At 56.0% G+C, this 21932-nt stretch overlaps 1 protein-coding gene across 5 annotated transcripts in view; it reads left to right on the forward strand.

Moving 5' to 3' along the window:
* Nucleotides 1–20322, forward strand: part of TTC7B (tetratricopeptide repeat domain 7B) — a 249804-nt gene extending 229482 nt beyond the window's left edge. For all 5 annotated transcript variants that reach the window (XM_035727914.1, XM_035727915.1, XM_035727917.1 and 2 more), the window contains one exon: nucleotides 19333–20322. In XM_035727914.1, coding sequence (XP_035583807.1) covers nucleotides 19333–19554 — 222 coding nt within the window. In that variant the 3' untranslated portion in view covers nucleotides 19555–20322. The remainder of the gene's footprint in view (nucleotides 1–19332) is intronic.
* Nucleotides 20323–21932: the final 1610 nt, after the last annotated feature.

The following is a 21932-nucleotide window of genomic DNA, read 5'->3' on the forward strand; positions in this document are numbered from 1 at the left end:
CCCCTTCCCCATGGTTACTTGGCCGCTCTCACCTCCCACCAGGCTCACAGACTGACGTGTGAGCACTCATCCCTCCCTTTCCTCGTCTGCTTGGTATTTATGGGACACCTGTCTCTGAAAACCTTTGCAGGACTTGTCTCTTCTCAAGCCTTTCAGAACATCCTCAGCTGGAGGCTTGTGCGCAGGGCGGGACCCAGTGCTTGGGCACCTTCTCTGTGCCACGAACCACTCTGGCTTCGCCTCCCCCGCCACGAGTTCAGCACAGCACACAGTCGCCGTCGTAACGATTAGACGACACGGCGCGTATAAGATGCGCGAAGCCTGGTTCTGTGCCACATGCTGGACTAGATAGACCCTCGAGTCTAGAAGGAAAGTGTAGGAAAAGCCACAAGAGCTCCCGTAGGCCAGGGTGCAGGTCACAGGCTATCTGGTCGCATGGAGGAGGGGGGCCAGACACGGCTCCACCGTAGGTATGACCCGAGGGCCAGGCGTCAGCAGCTGAGTAGAGATGTGGCTCTGCCACAAGTTGGGGACCGATGGAGCTTGAATACATAATAAACAAACCAGCCCTTGGAGATCTGTATGGGACAGTTGCGGCCAGGTAGTAGATGATGGTGAGGAGGTCCTGTTAATTTTGGTAAGGGTGGTTCCACATCCTTATTTTTTAATAAGTCTTAAATGCTGAAGTATTTAGGGATGAAGTATCACAATGCCTATAATTAAAAAACCAATTCTTGCCCCCAAAATAGACAAAGCAAGTGTGAAAAAAGTTAACAGTTGTTAAATTTAGGTGATAGGTATATGGTTGTTCATTATATTAGCCTTTCTGATTTTCCACATGCTTGAAATGTTTCAAGATTAAGACAGGTTAAAACAAAGTAACATGGTCGGGTTTGCATTTTGGAGTGATCATTCTAAAAGCCCTGCAGGCTAAGTTAGGCAGAAGCTGAGACACGGAGGACTAGACCTTGAGACACGGAGGACTAGACCCAGCTAGTAACATCTTGACAGTCCAGGATAGGAGATTTTGAGAAGGCAGATTCAGTAAGGTTTGGTGAGGGAATGGGAAGTTTCTTGTCTGGTTCTCAGGCACCTGGTTCAGGTCCCTGGATGGCTAAGACGGCCTCCCGGGCACAAGGAGACGCAGGAGGAGGGGCGATTTGGGGAAGAGGAATGCAAGCCTGGCGTGTGGCTGGCTGGGTCTGGAGGCATTTCCAGGGCGGGGGCCATGGTTAGGAAGCCGTGGTGGCCTGGAGGGAACAACTGAAGCAATGAGAGTACGTGAGACCCATTCCCAGCTGGGCTGTGAATCAGAGAGAGAGAAAGAAAGAGGGCCAAGGGCGAAACCCAAAGAGCACCAACATTTGAGGAGCAGGAGAGAAATTTGCCTAATGAGGAAATGCACATTCTGGTCATTTACAGTTTTCCCATCCACCCGATTCATCCAAACCATAGCTGGCATTTGGGCCTGACCCTGCCAGATTCGCAAGCCCTCCTGTTCCCACGGGCCCGCTCTGCTCTCGGCTCGGGGCTGTGGCCGGCCCTGCACCCTGCAGTTGGTTTAGGGGATGTCCATGAAGCCACCATGCTGAGGAAGGGTCCCGGTCAGCAAGATCACTGTGATAAGTGTGGGAGACGGGAGTGATTTGAATTATAGACACAGCTCCCACATGGAGGAGCTGAGGGCCTTGGGCTCCTCTGGACCTCAGCGTCTTCCTCCATGAAGAGGGCTGATGATGGGAGAATCAGAGGAGAGCCCCTGTGTGAGCCAGAAGGACTGTCATGGTGTCTAACAGTGAATGCATGCCTTGGTTCCTCGGAGGAATGTGAAACCTCCCCTGTCATGTCTGTTGGGGCCCTGATTCCCCTGCCAGGTGCCAGAGCCCCCAGGGGAAGGTGGTGACCTAGGCTGGTAACAACAGTGGCCTTTTCTGCAAGGAATCTTGGACACACACACACACACACACACACACACACACACACACACACACAGCCTGGGATCTGCCCTTGCCAAGGGGTCAGGCTTTTTTTTTTTTTTTAAGATTTTATTTATTTGAGAGAGAGAGATAGCGAGAGAGATCACAAGGGGGGAGGAGAGAGAGAAGCAGGCTCCCCATGTGGGGCTCGATCTCAGGACCCTGAGATCATGACCTGAGCCGCAGGCAGCCCCTTAACCGACTGAGCCACCCACGCGCCCCAAGAGGTCAGTCTTGATTAGATCCATAATTGCAGTGCTGGCTGATGTCCTTCCAAAGGAAGCAGAAACTGCTGGCCCACCCCTGCAGGGAAGCCTGTGGTATACGATGCTGAGTCTTTTTTCATAAATAAAGGAGCAAAGCATGCCTAGTGCAGAAAACGGCCCCTCCCCCTGTAGGGATCCGAGTCCCCGCAGATTTTCTCTCATCCTCTGCATCAGGGCAGCGGGAGTCCAGACGGAGGCATGGGGCTAGAACCAAAGTGCAAGCAAGCAGTCCCCGCAGGGATCTCCCAGAACAAACTAGAAGCAGAATCTACTTCTTCCTGAGGACAACATGCATTTTTCCAGGCCTTTCAAAGCCAGGCAGGTCAATCGAGTTATAATTGGCAATCTAATTAGAACTCCCACAAGCTGTTAAATTCTTTACCTGCTGCCTGGCATCTTCCATAGAGGTGACACATCTGCTTCTGCCTTTGGAATGATTAAAGAAAGCCGGCTACAGTCCCATCCTTCTTGCCGACAGCAGCCCCCTCCAGCCACCCCCTACAACGGCGCAGATGCCCACACACCCACCAGCAAGTATGACATGGGACACAACCCAGTTGACAAGAAAATTGGCTTTAGAGAAAGCAGGCTCAAAGTGCTGTGTTGTTGAATTTTTTTTTTTTTTTTTGGAGACTAAATGGGAGAAGACAAAGCCCCCAGCCCCATTTTCCCAGGTGTTCTGAGGGTGGTTCCATGATGCCTTCAGCTTTCCCCCAGTCAAGCTGCTTGATCACAGAAGAAAACATATCTCTTTTCTCCCTGTCTGCCTCCTTTAACCCTGAAGAGTGTTTTGGCTGACCCCCCACCCCAGCCCCAGCCATCAGGATAGCAGTGTGCTTTGGCCGACAGGATGGGTGGATTGTATGGCACCGGTGTCCCTTGCATCTTCCATGGTCCCCCCGCTGCTGTGCCTTGGCCTCCTGGAGCTCCCGCCCATTAGCAGATGCAGGCGGTGAGCCCGCTCTGCTCCTCTTTCCCCAGCTCTGCCGGCAGTGACATCATGGGGAGCTTGAAACCAGCCATGGTGGGGTATTTATACCATGGAAATTGGCAAGCACTACACATCAGGGCCTTTTCTTTCAGAGAGCCAGTTTACCAGAATGCCACTGGACTCAGATCTAGATGGTTTAATGCGGGATAGGGAGGCAAAGGGGGAGCAAGAGGGTATATGGGCAGAGGGACAGTGTCCCTGACTCAGGACTTCCGGGGTGGAGAGTGCTCATGGCACAGATACAGTGGAGTTCACCTTGCCGCTCTAGACAGAGACAGAACAGCCCAGCGGAGGCTCAGGGGAGAAAGAACGAGACTCGGAATTGCCCGGACAGGCGACAGGAAGGGCGGTGTGGTTTGGAGCAAAAAGACCTACATTTGAATTCTAGCTCTACTGTTCACTCATTGGCAATTTGTATGACCTTGGACATGTTATTTAGAAATGAAATTCTGTCATACAGAAATGAAAATTCCACCCTAACAGAGCTGTTGTAAAGGTTGAACATGGTTCTGAGCACTTGCCCAGCACATCACATCTACCCAGCAGCGGCTAGTCTTCTAGGCCTTCCTTTTCCCAAACCAGTGTGGCTGTGAGAATCATGTGTGAAGTGGAAAGGCCCCCCAGAGGCGGTAGAGGCTGGACACCAGGCACCCTCGTGGTCCCGCTCTCCCTCACTCATTGTGTTAGAGGGGCTCACTCCTCAGCTCAGCATCACGACCAGAGAGCTGGGGGTGCCCAAGTGGGTTACAGGACCTCATCCCCTCAGCTCCTTGGCAGCCACAGCCTCCGAGCAGGTCACCCACAGCTCTGAGAAGCCACTTCGTGGACCCCAGGGAGCAGTATTCAGCATTACCTTTCCTAAATCCACGCGGCATGCAAGGCCCGTGCGCTGAACCTCGGGAGCCATACTTGCTATTGCTGCCGGTTTCCCATTTCCCTGCAAACGATTGTTTCAGCCCCTCTCAGATCTGTCTCGGAGCTCTGTGCATGGGCATCTGGCTTGGGAGGAGGCTCGATGCTCCTTGTTAGCCACGGCCCACCCAACAGCAGGTGGCCGGTGCATGTTAGCTCAGCCCTGCCAGCCTCTGTTTGGGGGGCTGGGCACATCACTGTGCTCGTCCCGTTAGAGCTCATGGGGGATTTTTGAGGAAATGACTCTGATCTTGATGCTGATCTTTTCCATATCAAAGTGGCCAATGATAAGAGCTCAGTTGTGTTGGAAAAGAAAGCGCCAGGCTGAGTCCCTGTCCCATTTCCGCAGCAGCCATGCGGTTCCCTGATGGCAACGGTTCCCCGCGAGTCCCCGGCCCGTCTGCCACTGTCACTGTTCCGGCCTCGGGACAAGTCTGGGGGGCCCCGGGAGAAAGTCTTGGCAAAAAACCAGGAGTAAAACTCCCCGTTTCTGAGCGCACCGCCTGTTTTCTTCTCTCACCAGATGGGAGCTTTCCTGGGCTGTGCTGCACCAGGAATGCCGGGGGGTTGGAGGGCGGGGAGGGGCAGTCAGGCCAGAGCCGAGCACTGTCCAGCGAGCTCCGTGCCCTGCCTGCCTGGGTTCCATGTTGTTAAGTTCTCTTGTCATTTGTGGAAAAACTTTTTCCAAGGCGTATTGATTCCAGTCCTCTCTCCATCAGAAGTATCTTATCATTTCTGTTTGTTTCTGTTTAAACGTGGAAAGAAGAGCTGGTGCCAGACCCTGGCAGGGATGGGCAAGGCGCTTGCCAAGATGACCACGTCCCCCGGGGTGAATCAGCAGCGTTTGTGTCTCAGGGCGTTGTCAAGAGAACTGTTTGTCTCCAGTGGCGGCAGGGTGCTGCTGGGGCCAGGGTGGCGGGGGGGGAGCCCCGGTCCGGGGGCCCCCAGCAGGGCCTGTTGAATGCTCAGACCTGAGGTGCACCCTGGCTCTGTGTTGTCCTGGTGGCTGCTGGTGGAGCCCATGTGCTCCATGGAGCCCGATGAGCCTGTGTCCCCAGGTGGCCTTCAGGGCTGGGGTCTGGAAGCCTTGCTGGCCAGCCTGGCTGAGGAGCACACCTGTCACCCCACCACCCAGACAGAGATGTACCTTGCCCAGAGGTGCAAGCTGGCACGGTGGCTGGATGAGGTTTCCAGGCCCTTCTGGTGGACCCAGGCCTGGACAGGAGGGGGTGACTGGCTCACGACTGGGAGATGAGTGTCTACTGGGTCCCGAGGACCACACGGGTCCCTGGGGTGACAGAGATGAGTTCCCGAGGCCCTGCCTCCAGGTGCCTGAGTTTGCACACAGTCCAGCAGCTGGGAGCCGAGCCCTTTTCCTGTGCACTGTTGGCTTCTTGAGTTTTCAGGGTTTCCTGTAAATCCAGTCGTCTTCTGGTACCGCCAGTGAGCCCGTCTTCTGATACTCGTCCACACCAAAGTGTCTCCAGCCACTGGCTAGCTTTCAAGTGTCAGAGAGAAAGGCACAAGGCACGGCCCAGCGACCCCGCAGTGCTCAGCCCGGCCAACGTAACGCCGCGGGAAGCCGGGCTCCAGGGCCGCTGCCTGGTCTGGGTCCGCCTCTCCTCCTCCAGGAAGGCCCCCGCCCTGTCCCTTCCTGGCATGCTGTGGGCAGTCTTTCCCCCAGACTGCAGAAAGAGACGCTGCCCTGTAACATTTTCTGCTTGTTTCTCTAGTTAACGCTTAAGTTCTGAAACTGGAGGTACAATAGGTGATCCCCAAAAATACTTGTTGGTGGAAGATTTTACCAGACCCTAGAATTGTCATCTTGAGCATCTACTCCAGTGCTTTGTGTTCTAGGCTGGAAAAGTGAGGCAGAGAGAAGCTTCTGCCCAAGTTGGGTGCTTGGGGGTGGGCCACAGAGCTGGCCTGGGGCGGTGTGCCCTCCACCGACCGACCGACCGACCGGCAAGATGCCCCCCAGCCCTGTGTTCCTGCCCCAGGGAAGACCAGGACTTGTCCGTGGGAATAACTCAGACAGGCTTTTGCCACATTTGGTGGTAAATGGTCAGAAGCAAGTCAGTGACACCCCAGTGAAAGGTGTGACATGCTTCCCCTGGACCTCAGGAATGGGGCAGGGGTTTCAAGGACTCTCCCAGCAAGCCCTCAGCTCAGCTCTGTGGGGGTCACGTGTGACTATTCTCCAGAGGCTAGGGAACCTCCAGCTGGGGCCTGTCAGACACGTGCCCCACCAGAGCTCTGGGCCACGTCTCTGCCTCCATGCCCACCCATCTCCGTCACCTCATGGGGAGCTAAGCATCTGCATGCACTGCCCTTCTTACCTGTGGAAGCCACGGTCCCCGGACCCCGGGGGAAGGCTGGGCCTGAAGTTGGCTCAGACCTTCCCGGTGGCCCACACCTCACTGGCTGGGCCGCAGAGGCCTGGGGTGGAACGCCATCTTCCCGAACCCGCCTGGGGCGGCAGCAGCCTCCCCAGAGGGTGGAAGCCTGGGCCTCCGCCTCCGGGGAGTGATTAGCACCAAACTTTCCACTGAGTGGATAACTCGGGCCGTGGGGCCACGGGGAAGCGCTGACTTCCCGGCCGCCCTGCCTGACTTGTTGGGGAAGGTAGATAAAAATAAATAAGTAAGTCAGGCAGGGAGATGTAGAAGAAAGTCAACAGCAGTCTCTTGCCCATTAGCAGTGGAAAAGGACGAGCCAGGGGAGCCGAGTTAGCACCCACGGAAAATGCTGCCTGGGATGTGCAGGTCCCGCAGCACCAGGGCCAAGCTCTGGCTTTCTCTCACCTAAGAAGTGGTGGCTAATATTCGTGTCTACACGGAGCCTCTGAGCTAATACTCACTGCAACGCCGGGGCGTGCAATTTAAATGGCAAATTGGGGGAGGGGAAGGTGGAGAATCATCTGGAATTTTACCAAGAGCTGTCAGAGGCGTCAGGGTAAGGAGGATGCCCAGCATCTCTGTATGTTTCTGGGGACCCCAGGGCCGCCTCCTGTCCCCTTTCCACCCCTCGCCAGGGTGCTCAGCCTGAGGTGCACAGAGGCGGACGTTCTCACTGGTGTCCTTTGACAGGGCATGGGACTTGCCTGGTCTGACATTTCCTCAGGTCAGTGCGCTGTGCCGAGTCATAGAGGCGTTGATGCCGGTGTTTCTGTGTGCGTGTGTGTGGGATCTGTGCGTGCCTTGCCCCGGGGGTTGCAATGGAGGGGGACGAGAGCTCACCCCACCAGATACGGGGATCCCCATTGCCCTTGGCCTGGCCTCGCAGGACCTGCCTGCAGCAGTGTCTGACCCCCAGGCATTACCACACAGATCAGTGATTCACCTCCCAGGGCTGGGGGTGGGGGCTGTGCTTGGGACCCAAAGGGAGCAGCTCAAAGGCTGCTTTTGAGATGTTTTCGGGGAGGAAGCAGATGCCTTGTTAGCCTTTACAATGCTGAAGTCGGAGAGGGGCTCAACCTTTTCTTTTCCTGAGTAACAGAACCTCCACACCATTCATTCCAAAGGGCAGGTAAAGAAAGGGAGTCAGAGTGTTAGATAGCTGGGTCCTAGTTAGGGCAGGGGAGACTGCTGAGGGCACAGGGTACCCCATCTCTGATTTGGAGGGTGACCAGTTTCCTAAATGATCTCAGCTGCCGGCAGACATTATGGATGGGGGTGGTTGTAGGATGAGCAGGGCCAGCCGAATGGGAGGGAGCTAGGCTGTCCTGCTCTGCACGACAGGGTCCAGACTTGGAGGGACATCTAGGTGGGGGACCCTCTGGGCTGCCAGCACAGCGTGCTGGGTAGGGTGGGCATTGTTCCTGTCATGCAGTTGTGAGCAGCCCCGTCAGCCCCCCTTGCGCTAGGTCCTGTGGTGCTCACCTGGGTCTGGAGAGCCCCCAGTCTTGCCCCACTGGAGCGTGGCAGCCACCATGTGGGAGAAAGACCCGCAGAGCCCAGGCCGGCTGACAGAGCTGGACAGGGAAGTCAGGTCCCCAGGACTTCTCCCCCAAAGAGGACTCCTCCCTGGACAGGCCCGTCCAGAGCCAGATAACCCCGAGAAGTCCTCTTAGAATGTGTCTCTTGGTCCCCTCAATGCCCAACACCCTCCAGAGACCCTGGTCCCCTGACCTGGAGAAGGAGCCCTGAGCTGGTCCTCTGGAACCTGGGTTCTTAGACCCAACTTGGGCTCCACCTGGCTGGGGGACTGAGCCAGGTGCTGGCCTGCCCAAGACCCTTTTCTTGTGTCTCTGTCATCGGTAAGGCCCTTCCCAGCTGTGGCTGCCCACATGCCTGTCCACATGAAGCTTTTTGAGGCAGGAGTAGCTCTGTGGCCATGAGCCAGTCACCCCGACTCTGAGCTTCAGTTTTCTCATTAGTTAAGAAAAGGGTGTGTCATGTCTTCTGGAATGTCTTCCCTTCTCCTTGCAGCGGGCCTTATTCTGTTCTAGATGCTGGGCCTCCACATGGGCACTCAGCCCTGCCTGGCTCAGAGAGGGTAGGGCGCATGACCAGAGTGACAGTCGATGCCACTGAGCTCCCAGCTCTCAGCACATTGGGGCCAGAATATCCACAGGTGCTCAGTGAAGTTTTCAGAAGGGAGGAAAGAACTAGAAGCGCCTGTGGTTATGGTCGACCGAACAGAGCTCCAGCCTGGGACCCGGGTGCTGGGATCTGGGTAGAGTGCTTGCCCACGCAGGGCCCCTGTCTCCTGCTTAGGAAATTAGGAGGCTGGCCCTTTGGGGAATGCTCGTGTTCTCTTCTCTGTGCTCCCTGACCACGCTCTGGCCATTTGTCTGCAGCAGGGGCAGGCCGGGTGTGCTTGGTGCTTGGAGGCTGCCGGCCGGCTGGCTGACTGTGGTCCCTCCCCTCAGTGTCCCCATGACCCCCAGAGACTGTTCTCTAAAAGCCACCACAGCATGTGGATATTTTGGCACCAACACTGAAGTACCCAGTTTCAAAGAAATGAGGCTGGAGGAAATTCAGGGCCAAATTGGGATTTCTGTGTGAAATCCATGCGAGGCTGGGCAGGCCCTTTGGCTTATGGCCAGACTGCCCCCATCCTCACTGCTGGCATGTTTCCTGCCTGACAGCCTGTCGCGCTGCTATTTGCAGAATCAGCTCCTCCAGAATATTCCAAAGCATTCTGGAGGAAAGAAGCTTTGAAAGATGCTGCCAGTCAGATGCTTTACGTAAAGGAAAAGCCACACTCACATCGTCTTGGAGCCTAACGGCTCGTCCTTCTGAACCCACCCGTGTGGTCTCCTTCGGGGGCTGTGCTCAGCGGCAGAATTCGGTGAGGTGGGGGGAGTAGGGAGGCCTGAGTTTACTGTTCCTCTAATGTCCTGGACTGCGTGTGCGTGTGTGTGATTCTGGAAGCTTTCTTCAGATCTGAAGGGCTATCAGGTAAAAAGGGGAGGGGAGGGGAGGGGGCTTTTCCCACGTGACCCCAGGGGACTCAACGAACATCAGGGAGTGGGAATTAGACAAAAAGCCTAATTAGGGCTCCACATTTTTAACTGACAGTTCCGACTGCCCACTAACAGTGTGGGCTGCCCGGGGTAGTGGTGAGCTCCCCATCACTGGAGGGAGTAAGCAACAATGGGAGGCTGCCTGTCAGGGACTGCAGCAGGGGCTCGTGCGTCATGAAGCAGAGGCCAGAGCCCCCTCCTCACCCCGAGGAGCTCTGCTTCCATGGATGGTTGGCTGCTGGCTTAGAAAATAAGAGGTTTGGGGAAAATTGAGTTTTGTTTCCTTCTGAGTTGAGTTCAATGCTAGAAAGGCCTGGTCTCCAGAAGGCACATCTCTTCAAATAAAACATTTGACCTGGAAAAGGGGCCCTTTTCTGAGCACAGCCTCCCACAGCCGTCGAATATCCTGAGTGAACGAAGAGGCCGGCAGCCTCTCAGGCATGTCTGGTCGTTCCCTGAGTGGAGGGAAGGGAGGGGCTGGGGGCTTTGCCTCCCCACTTCTGGAATACTCAGGTCCAATTCACAGCACACCCTGAGGGAAAGCCTCCAAGGGTGTCTGTTCAGTGCTCAGACCCCTTCCTCTCCCTCCCCCAGGCCTGGCCAGCCATGGACACGAGAACATTTTCCTGTAATGTCCATCTCTGGCCCAGTCATGGATGGAGCAGGGCCAGCTACCTCAGGGGCCTGGCTTCGGCTCACCTCATCACAAGGAGCTCCTTCTCAGTGCGGCCTGTCCAGTCACTAGCCCTTCCCCAGGAGCCACTTAGCCCACGTCTCCCTCCTCCCCTTTGTCCCTCAGCCTCTTCCTTCCTGCTCTTCAGTCTGAGTCCCTGGTACAGGATGTCCGTGGTCCTTTGCTCGGAAGGTTAAGTGGTCTCATGAATGTTCTGCCCCTGCATGAGGGCCAGGTGGGGTGGACAGGACCTGGAGAACCTGGCTGGTGGCCGTGGCTGCCGCACGCAAGCCTGCTGTCTGTGGACGGTCATGAGGTTGCCAGGAATGGCTGGCCTTGGCCTTTGCAGAAACTGGGCCAAAACGAAGTAAAATGGCCAAAATGAAAAGACCAGCTCCATACCAGTCCTTACCCCAAAATTCCCACCATCTGACCCTCCAGGAGGCCCTTCTCCGGGGCACCCCCAACTCACGCTTGACTGACCTAGCCAAAAGGGGGCTGAGTTGCAGCGTGTGAACCCCACCTGACTCCGGAGGTTCAGCGGGCAGACATGTCTCAGGGCTGCAGGGCACTGATGACCTTGGCATTGGCCAGGACACCTAGGATCCGGCCCCCTTGGAGCTCCTCTTCTGGTTAGGAGGCCCTTCCAAGGCCAGCATAGTTGGCCAGGACACACACACTCAGCCCCCTGGCAAGGCAGCGTGCATTTCTAAGCACTCAAAACACACAGAAAGGAAACATAAAACAGAGCCGGGTGTAGACCAGACCTCACCCGGAGCCGCTGGAGTCCAGGTAGAGAAGCTGAGCCCCACCCCCTCCCCATCCAAGTGTGTTTTCAGCTCCTTTTCGAGGCATTGTTGGCAAAGCAGGGCGGGGCTCCGGCTGGCCCCTCAGCTGCGCCCACAAAATGCCGGGTGCTCAGAAATGTCCGTGCCTTTGATCCTCACCAGAGAAGAAAGGGCCACTCCCGGGGAAAGGAGACAGGGGCAGCCCCTCACCTTGCCTTCCCACGGCTGATCCAAGAAAGTCTTTGCAGAGCCCTTGTCTCGCCTGGCCTTCTCAGGGTGGCCCTGGCAGGCAGACTGTTAGATTCTGGTTTGAGAACACAGCCACCAGCACCCCGCTCCTGTCTGATGGATTGCATCCTCAGGAAGGAAAAGGCAAATCCCTGACGAGAATCGGGGGCTAGCGTGCTGGTTTCCTCGGTGATGCTTCTGCTTCAGCTAATGCAGACTCTTGCCCTGCCAGTCTACAACGTCTGGGGTGGGGCGGGAGGTCACAGGGGGTCCCTGTTCCTCTGGGGAGGGGGGCCGTGGGCTTCCAGGAAGCTCTCCTTCTGCCGCACAAATAGCCCGGGGCAGGACAGCTCCAAGCAGGTGGGGCTGAGGGCCGAGTCAGAGCACGGAGCTTGGGGTCAGAGACTCGGGACCTGTGCCCCGTGCCAGGCACCACACCAGGCTCCCTCCTCCCAGCCCCTTCAGGGATCTAGCCCCATTCTGGCCTTCCCTGGAAGGCAGAGGAGGCTCCGAGTGGATGGGCTCCGATGGCAGCGTGGACAGGGTGACCTGAGGCCAGGAGTTTGGAGCATTGGCAGGAAGTCATGCCCAGCTCCGTCCTCCCCACCCTCACGCAGTGTCCCACGCCATCCACTCGTCCATCCTTCCGTCCCTTCACCAGATATGCACCAGGAACCTCCTCTGTGCCCGTCCCACCCCGGGGACCGCACATGCAAGAACAAATCAGATGATCCTTGCTCTTACAGAGAACTGTCCAGAGGGACACGCGGTTGGCAGTGAAGAGTCCTGCAACCGTGGGCATCTGGGAAGGACCTCCCCTCCCCTCGGTTGGTAAGAGTAACAATAAGGGTGGTAATCATATCGATCGGGGTGACCATTCACCAAAGGTTTACCGAGCGCTTTATGAAAACTTGCTCTCATTTGGGCCTCACGACTCTCCTGTGAATTGGTACTTGTCCCCGGTATACAGACAAAGCATCTGGGACCCAGAAGTCGCCAAGTCACTGGTGGAGCTGGTTCACACCCTGTCCCAGGGAGCCTCAGGCCACGCTCTTAACCTACACTCCGCACTCTGGAAGAGAGTGCCAGGCCTTTCCCCTGTGCTGGGCGGGTCCTCTGGCTGTTGCCAGAGCCTGCAGAGATCTTTGTAACCCCTCGCCTGGGTCCTGAACCCCCACAACGAGCCAGCTGTGGCAAGCACCGCCGCAGCTCAGGCTGCAACCAGCTCGGCAGCTCTGTCATTGTCCCGGAGGGTGACAGGCTGGGGAAATGGGCTTTCCTTTAGCTGCCATCACAATCGCAGGGTCCTGACAACAGAAGTCCCGCCAGGGGGAGGCTTATGTATCTTCGTCCGAAAGCCTTGGAGGTGCTGGTTTGACTTGAATGGCCCCAGAGAGGCTGTAGATGTGGTCATGAGCCCCCGTCTGCTTCCTCCGGGCACAGCCCTTGCCCTGAGGCCCCTGGCTCATGGGTACTGGCAAAATCCTTCACCCTCTTTGAGGCATGCTGGGGTGGGCGGGGGCGCCGGCTCTGGGCTAGACAGACCTAGACTTGGTCAGCAGTGGCTTTACACACGATTCTCGTCTCGTAGATATTTGGGGTCTCCTCATTTATTCATTCCGCACTGAATGTAGCCTGCTTGCTCGGCACCAGGCCTGACAGTACAGAGATGATCACTGCCTGCCCAGTCCCCGCCCTGCAGGCATTCGGAGCAAGGCCGAGTGGGCGAGCTGGGATGGACATAAAGCACCTCGTACCACAGGACAGTTAGGGAGGCATTTTGCGACGGGTAACACACATAGTGCATTGGTTATAATACTTTACATGTTAGAAATGAATCGAGCCTGGTGGATCCATGCGTTCGTCCTCTCGGGTTTATCTGTATTTTTGGAGGAGCCTCCTGACAAGGCTCCCCTAAGCTCCGGCCCCAAGCCCCGCAATGGTGCAATGGTGGAGCCTCTGACCCAGACTCTGAAATACTCCAGTGCCGCCCCTCACACCAGACGACCTCCCCCACCCTGGCCTTGGGAGGTCTCTGCAAAGCCCAGGACAGCTCTGACACGGCAAGGGCAGCCGCTGATCTCTGCTCCAGAAGCCGAGAGCCGTGCCCACAGGGGGCAGGGCAAGCGCGAAGCAGTCTCCGTCCCCACCCTGCTGCCGAGTGTGGGATTTCCAGGGCCTCCCGCCTGGGGAGAAGCGATAGCCACGGGGAGACCGCTGTCTGACCCCCAGCTAGAGCTGAGCTGCACGGCTGCTTTTTAGCGGCGGCTCGGCATTGGGAAGGACGCTTCCTTGCAGGGACATTATCTCTCTGTGCCCATACGCCTCCAGGGACAAGCAGTGGCCCGTGCCATGCCCTTGAGCCCAGCAAAGGGCTGACTTGGCACTTGCGCAGAGCACCGCGGGGATGTCTGAAGTCTCCCAGAGGGGCTTGGGTCCTGCAGCCTTCGCTGCCGGTCACCTGACCCAGGGCTGGGGCAGGAAGCCTGCCTGCAGCATGTGGCAAGGTCTTCCGTCCTCGGGCATCAGTTATCACACACACACACACACACACACACACACACTCTCTCTCTCTCTCTCTCTCTCTCTCTCTCTCTCTCTCTCTCAAGACATGAGTGAGGAAGAGACTAATTGCCCTCAAATTAGCCAAGTCCGTTTTGTCTCGTTTGAAATAACAGGTTTAATTTCCTCCCTTACTTCCGGTTTGGTACAGCACCAGGGTCTTGTTGGTACAGAACACCTGATTGTAATAATCACCAGTTTGGGAGGCTGTCTTCATTTGTGTCCAGAGAAGGGGACAAATGAGATCCCTGTGCGTGGTTCCCTGCCTCCAGGAAGGCCAGCCCCAGTGGCTCCTCACCTGCAACGGCTCAGGAACGGCAGGGTTGAGAAGGGCGAGGACCTGTTTGCACAACCTCTCCCAGAGAAGGAAAGAGGGTCTGGTGTGAGGAGCAGGCACGAACCGCGAGAGTTCACGTCTCAGCTCGGGCCACTCGCTGCCTGCAAGTGTCTTAGGTCTTCGACACAGCCCAGCACCCGGCGTGCAGCCATCGCTCGGTCTCAGTAGGATTTGCACCGGGGCCCCAAGCTTGGAGAGCAGCCTTGCTCCTTGGCCTCCTCCGTATCCCCAGCACATGGCTGGGGTCTGGACAGTCACTCAGCAGGGCTTGGGATTTTGATATGGGGGAGAAGGTGGGTTATTCTGGTAATGAAATATGTCTGTCCTGGAAATCTCTGTCTCCTGCCAGCCTGAGGGCTGGGAGCAGGACCCATGCCTCTGGGTAGTACTGCCGAAGGTTGGGGCTCGGGGAGCAGTGTGGACTGGGCTCTTGGGGGAATGGTGATCAACAGGGCTTTGAGCAGATGGACTAGAGCTGCAGCAGGAGGGGCCAGACCAGGAACGGCTAATGTTGGAGAGGTGAAAGGGGCCTGGGGGATGCATCCTGCAGAAATGCATGGGCTTTCAGAGATCTATACTAGGAGAAAGTTGGATCCAGCCAGTGGTGAGAATAGTTAATGCCAGCCTCAGGAGTTAGGCCTTTGATGGCTGGAGAAGAGAGGAAGCAGGGCCTATAGAATTGGAAAAGGTGTCAGGGTTCTAGTGCAAAAGAGCACAATAAAGCCAAGGAAGCCCCCTCCCAGCACACCGGGGTTTTTGGGGGGACGGGCAGCTGTCAGTCCTGACAGCCAGGTTCTAGCCCACCTCTGGCCAACCTGCCTGCAACGGCTCAGAGCCCAGCCAGAGCTTGTCCTGCCGGAGCTTGTCCTTGATCCCATTATGTGACTGATTTCTGAGCTGCTCTTGGCTTGCTGGGGCACTAGGCAGAGGCTGATTTTTCACTCCCTTGCCAAGCCTGAGCTGCCAGCCCCTGGCAAGCGTCTGATGTCTCCCTGAGCAGCTCCAGCTTTAGGAATTAATTCCACTAAACAGATTGCTCTGGAAGCTTCAAGGTCATCTGGAAAGGGTAGCCTGTTCCTACATCAGGAATATAAGTCCAGGTATATGGGCTGAAAATTTCCAAGCCCACAAGAACCCCAGAACCCTAGAGGACATGAAGACTCTCAGCTGCCCAGGACAGAGGGTGATAGGTCAGATTAGCCCATTGGCTGGTTCTCTGCAGGCATTTGGGGGTGAGTAAACTTGCCCCCTGCTGTATATGCTGGAGCCCACAGGATAGGCTACAGCCAGATTTAGCAGCCTGCCATCTTCTAAACAAAATTCCCAGCAAAAAGGCTGGGGTCCTTGTCTCCACTCCAGCAGGGTGGGGGCAGATCATTGCTACTGAGAGCAGTGACCTCTGGGTCTTGCTGGGCCAAGGCCAAGGCCCTGGCCCTGCTGGGTCTCCACCTCTCATTGGCCCGCTTTCTGGCTAACAAGACCCCCAGTCCTTTGGCACCTACATCCATCCCAAGCCTTAAGATTACAGCCAGCCTGTAGGCCACCAAAGGGAAGCAAGGAGCCCTCCTAGTCCTTGAGTGAATATATAGGATGCTCCCAAGCAGCCTTCTGAGGGGGAGAAAAGCTAGGCTGGAGAGGAGCCACGTCATAACCACGGGGAGGAGTGACAGAGCCAGTGATCCATGGTTGGAGAAATGAAAGGGAAGACCCACCCGGCAGATGTCCATTTGCTCTTGCTCAGATGTAACTGGGTTAGTGCCCGAGGGGCTCCAGGCTTGTCTCTTAAAGCGACAGAGGCAGCAGTGAGCAGGGAAGCAGGTAGGAAGGTATAGTGGGGAGCATGGGGGTTTTCGCCGCAGGCAGACCTGGGCTGGCCTGCAGCTCCGTATTCATTGGCCCTGTGACCTTGGCCAAGATCCCTGGCCTTGCTGAACCTTGTCTCTTTGTATCTAAAGCGGTGGTAATGTGAGCTGAGCCAAGTACACGTGCCTAGCATCGCGCCTGATGGGGAGAAAACATTCGAAAACATTCCGTGTAGAGGAAGAAAACAGCGTGGGGCTGGCTCTGCAGCAGAGCCTAGCGGGACCTAAATTATATTCTCGGCCTGCAGCCAAGAAACCAGGGACGCCTCTTTGCATCTCACCAGGGCGCCTGTCCCTCATCAGCCATTCCCCAGCACGCACAGCCCCTCAGAAAAGGGTTGTGTGTATTCGGTAATGTGATGCGCTGAGAAAGTCACACCTTGAAGGAGTAGAATGGGGCCATTTTTGTCAACCTCAGGCCCCTGCTTGCTGCCACCGCCCACACCCTCTCCCTCCTCTTACTTCTCTGTTGGTTAAATCAAATGTTCTAGAGTGAGCTCAAGCTGATAACCTCCCCTGGAAGAAAGGAGGCAGGAGCTCGTTGGCCCTCACATCCTGTTGCACACCACCTAGGGAAGGCCTCCCATTCTTTTCCGCCTGACTGCCAAGATTGAGAAGTGTGGGCATCGAGCTGTCCCAAGTTTCTCTGAAGGAGGGCCAGAGCGGGGACAGCACCCCGCCAGGAGACAAAGGTGCCTACTTATTACTGCCCCACCCGAGACTCTGCCCCCAAATGGATTTCAGGCAGACCCTAAGAGTTAGGATATGCAGGTTCTAGCCCAGCTCCGTAGTAGCTGGCTGGGCACCTAGGGCCGGGGATGCTGCCTGTAGGAGCCCAAACGGGGCAGTGCGTGGGGAGATCTCCCCACCGTGGATAGGTGCTCCCCCACTGCGGGATCTTACTTCACGGCAGCAGAAGCGGGCCTTGCAGACAGGTGTGGACATGTCCTCTATTATCACTATCCGTCATCCCACCAGGAAGCCAGGTCCGTGCTGGACGTCTGTCCCCGCTCTCGGCACACAGTTCCCTGGCCCGCTCACCGGTGGGTGGGGGACGGCAGCTCTGGGGAGAGAGCTGGGAGGCTCTCCCGGGGGCGGGGGTGTCTCTGCACAGCTGACCCTGAGCAGCCTGGGCAAGGCCGCTGAAACCCAGCAGTTCACACTGGAGAACAGGAAGGTCTGTAGTCTGACGAGAGGAAACCTCAGAAGGCAAGGGGAAGTCCTCATGGCAAGGGCTGACTCCGGGCCACTGCCCGTGTCCTGAAGCCTCAGGGAGGGAGCCACCCTTCTGCCTGACGGATCCGATTTAGGACCTGGGCTCCCGCGTGAACATGCTTAAGGCATGCATAGATGTTAATAAGAGAGGGAATGTATACTGTTTCCTTTCGATTTTCTCCCCAGAGAGAGTAGAGCTGACCCTAAGGTCTGCTGCACCCTGGCCAGGGGAGGACAGCCTCTGTCTGCCCGAGGCCTCCTCCTCTGCCTCCTCACTCAGGGAGCCAGAGCTACGGTATGGAGATCTCTCCATACCCTCCACAGATCATGCACTGCCCTGGGCTCGTGGTTCTCCTTGACTGTGGCCCCGCTGACCTTGAGCTCTGCCCAGGTCGTCTCACGGCTCCTGTGCTGGGTGCTTGTAGGTGGGGCAGCGTCCTTTGTGGGGCTCCTCGCAGAAGCCCTGGATGGGGCTCAGTGGAACCAGCTTGACCACCATTTGGAGATTCTTCCTTTAGAGCAGATTTCCCCAAAGTGGCCTGACTGGGGTTCTCCAAACACTCTGCACATTATATCCGCACAGGGTCGTGTCCCTCTTGGAGCCGCTAGCAGAGTGTCAGGGGTCGGTCCCCTGCCCCCCGCGTCATGACGGTGTGACAGCGCAGTCTGCCGCTGAGCTCATAAGCACAGAATGTTCCTTACTGAGACCTGCATTTCTTTACTAACAATTGAGGTTACATATTTTCCATGTCTTTGTTTACACCTTTTAGAGGACTGCTCTTCATCTGCAATCACAGTTGTCTAGACTGTTCTTTAACTTTCGAGATTTTTTTTCTTTGAACAAAAGTTTTTAGTTTTTTAAATTGAATTCATTGAACTTAAGTGTTGGGTTTTGGGGGGTTTTTTTGGTTTGTTTTTTTGTTTGTTTGGTTTTGTTTTGTTTTTTGTCACTTCAAAGCTCTGAAAGTCATCCTTTCGAAGAACCGACATGTTCAATTCCACTTTGTTAAGTAGTTGTCTGCTCTATCTCAGCAGACAGGAACCTGCGCAGATTTCTTCTTCTGGGCTGGACACAAGCTAGCTGACCCTCTCGCCCCCTCACTGCTTTTCAATGCGCTGTTCGATAAGGGTGCATTGGTACTGTCTGGAAGGATGTTCAGCGCAGTGTGATTTATAATAGCGAAGAGAGTGGGTGCAACCTCAATCTCTGCCCCGTGAGGGAGAGATTGAGGAAACAAGAGTCTGTCATTGGATGAAAGAGTGCGAACCCATCAGTCATAGGGAGGCACGACTGGGAAACACGGTTATGGTAAAATATTTGGGGACCAACGCCTACATCCTAATTAAAACTGTGTAAAATGGGGGCACCTGGGTGGCTCAATCGGTTAAGCGTCTGATTCTTGATTTCGGCCCAGGTCATGATCTTGGGGTCGTGAGATCCAGCCCCACGTCAGACTCCATCCTCATCGGGGACTCTGCTTCTCTCTCCCTCTGCCCCTCCCCCTGCTCACACTCTTTCTCTCTTTCTCACTCTCTCTAAAATCAATCAATCTTTGAAACAAATAAAACTATGGAAAATGACAGCTCTGCTTGTGGTGAGCAGGGGGCGGTGAAGGCAGGGGCTTCTTTATGGTAGGGGGAACTGCGACCAATGAAAAAAAATTCAGTTCTAATCATGACCGACAGTAATGCCACAAATAACATTTCTCTAGGTTAGAAAAGCCGTTAGATACCAGCCAGCACACGCAGGGCGGCCCATTGGGTCGGTACCGACTGGCCATCCCGATTGGTTCACTCCTGGGCGTTAAGTACTCACCTGAACCGTGTCAAATTGCCAGTTTTTTATCTTTCCAAAACGGCCCAACACGGGTCACTCTTTTGATGATCGCCCCCAAGAGCAGGAAGAATTTGAACGTACTCTGTGTGCCCAGCCCACTGGCGATCCATGCCCGCCTCCCAGAATCCTGCGGGAACTCGAGGACAGGTAAGAGCCGAGAGCTGCAGAGTCTCTCTGACTGTCTGTCTGTGTGTCCGTCTCCCCGATGCCTGCAGGCCCTGATCCTTCATCAGCTGGGCCGCTACAGTCTAGCAGAGAAGATCCTCCGGGATGCGGTGCAGGTGAACTCGACAGCCCATGAGGTGTGGAACGGGCTGGGCGAGGTCCTGCAAGCCCAGGGCAACGACGCAGCAGCCACCGAGTGCTTCCTGACGGCCCTGGAGCTGGAGGCCAGCAGCCCCGCCGTGCCCTTCACCATCATCCCCCGGGTGCTCTGAGCAGGCGCCTGCCAGCCTCACTGCTGCTCAGGCCCCCAGGGCCCCACCTGGGGCCCCGCCCCCCCATCCCCCCCCCCCCCCCCCCCCGCCGCACCGAGGCCACGGATGGACGTGTGACTGACCACACTGCACTAACGGAACGAGCCCCAGTTCATCGCTCTCCCCACACGCATTTCTGTTACTGTTTTGGCCAGCCCGATGATAGTTTTTGAACCTACTGAACATTGTTCAAAATGGATTATGTGCCATATTTTGTTAGTCGACATCTGCGTTTTAAAGTCAAATGATAATGGACTTAATCAGCAAATGTAGAAGAATATATCCAAAGTTAAAATTCAGTGGCAGAGCAGATTATTTTTATCAGAGCTGTAAAGAAAACTCTCCTTCCCCTACCACTCCTGCCCCAACCTCGGCCCGGAAACCAAATGTGAATTTCCTGTTTCCCACCTCAGTGCTAGTCCAAGCCAGGACACCAGCTGACGATTTCTTGGTTTCGTTGTCAATAATTGTACCGTGTGAATTCCTGTCCTCACTTAGAGCAAAGCCTGAGTTGGAGAATGTTTCTATTTCACCAATATATGCCTGTTACAAGAGAAGGAAATAGGAGCTATTTAAGTTTAACTTTTTTATGTGAATTCAGAGTTTATTTATCGATGGAAATATGTACAAAGAAGCTTCAAATGGAATATTTACCGACATTCCTTATACATGACAGACACTTGGCTAAATGGGAAGATGATGTTAATAATAAAATGATTTTTAAATGGACCCGTGGCCTGTGTCGGTGGTGAAAGCCCACAGAGCCGAGGGGTTAAGGCTCGGTTCCTGGGGTGGGAAGCGGTGTGCACCAGGTCAGCCGTTGGCACTGGGAGGCCCCCGACTGTCCCCTTCCCATGGCTGCCCTGTTGTCTGGATGGGAGCGGGGCACTCAGGCCCGGCAGTTGATACCTGCATTCATGGGCACAGAGGATTGGGACCGAGCATGCGACCTGAAGTGGCCCAGTTAAGGGGGGAGCTGGAAGGAAAGGCTCTCATTCCCCCACTGGACTTAAACCCGAGAGCTGAGGCTGGAACTTCAGCAGCTCTTCTGCCACCATGAGGGGTCGGCAGAGATGTGTTGGGGCCAAATGTGAAGCCAGAGACTTTGACACCGAAAGAGTGGATAGTAAAGCACAAGAACCAGAGAGAAGCTGAGCAGACCTCTCCAGTCCTTGCCAGGACCCCCAGGAAATGGCGGTGGGGGAGCCTGAGTTCCGATCTCGAGGCGCCCCACCCCCGCTGAGCACAACCTTCCTGACTCACCGGGCAGGCAGGCAAGGGAGCAGCTGAGGTCTGGGGAGGTAACAGTGCTAGCAAAGGCCGTGGGCAGAGCAGGTAGGCACCCCAGCCTCAGCACTGACGTTATCAGGAGGCATCTGAGGCTGTGGATGCACACAAATCATGGAATTTTCAACATGAGAGACTGGCAGGAAAGGGCAGGCGTCCAGTGGGGCAGCAGCTCACCCTGGCTGGAGGGTCAGAGCCCAGCCCTGCCATCCTGTGCAGGGAGAGACCTGCCCAGATCAGGACCAGGAAGGCCCACAAATCACGCTCCAGTCACCATACCAGCCCTTCTCTCCCAAGCCAGTCCCGTGCCAGGCCCTTCCCTCAGAAAATCCCCTGCACACCGGCCTGTGCAGGGCACTGGTCATATCTCCTGTCTCCCTGCCCACCATCCAGCCCCTCCACAGTGTCGCACTCCCTCCCCAGCTCTCCAGCCACATGGCTCAAAGATGAGCACATGGGCCCAGCCTTGCCAGCCGGCCCCCAATTTCAGTGGTTCAGGTTTGGGCATGTGGTTCAAGCTTGGCCAGTGGGAACCCCCACCCCCTGCCCCGGGTCTTGTGTTATGGAAATATTAGAAAAAAAAACTCTCTTTCTGTTGGGTTTGCTGTCCTGATAGGATGCAGCGTGGGGTTGCTGCTGGCTACAGGCACTGTGTAGGGCGGCCTGCCTGAGAATGAGGCCAACTCAGGAAAAGAACATGAGGAGAGAGACCGGATCCCAGAGTCCTAGCTGGAGCATTGGAGCCCCAGACTTTTCCCTGTTGTGTTTGCGACAGTAGAGCAGGTTTCTGGGAGGCACCGTCACCCCACCCGTTCGGGAACTCTCCCCAAACCCCTCGATCCTCTTCCTTAACCCTACCTGCTCCCCACCCCACATTTTACCTCTCAGCGGGTCTTGTCATTTCTGCCCGATCACATCTCCAATCTCCCCACGGCCCCGGCAGCCAACAGCCCCACCGCCTCTGACCGGACCACCACAGGGTCCTCTCTGCCTCTACCTTGGCCCCTGCAATCCTCAGGGCAGCCCTGAGGGTCCTTTGTAAGGTGAGGATT

This window comes from Zalophus californianus, chromosome 6 (genome assembly GCF_009762305.2).
Source record: "Zalophus californianus isolate mZalCal1 chromosome 6, mZalCal1.pri.v2, whole genome shotgun sequence".
Lineage (NCBI taxonomy): Eukaryota > Metazoa > Chordata > Mammalia > Carnivora > Otariidae > Zalophus > Zalophus californianus.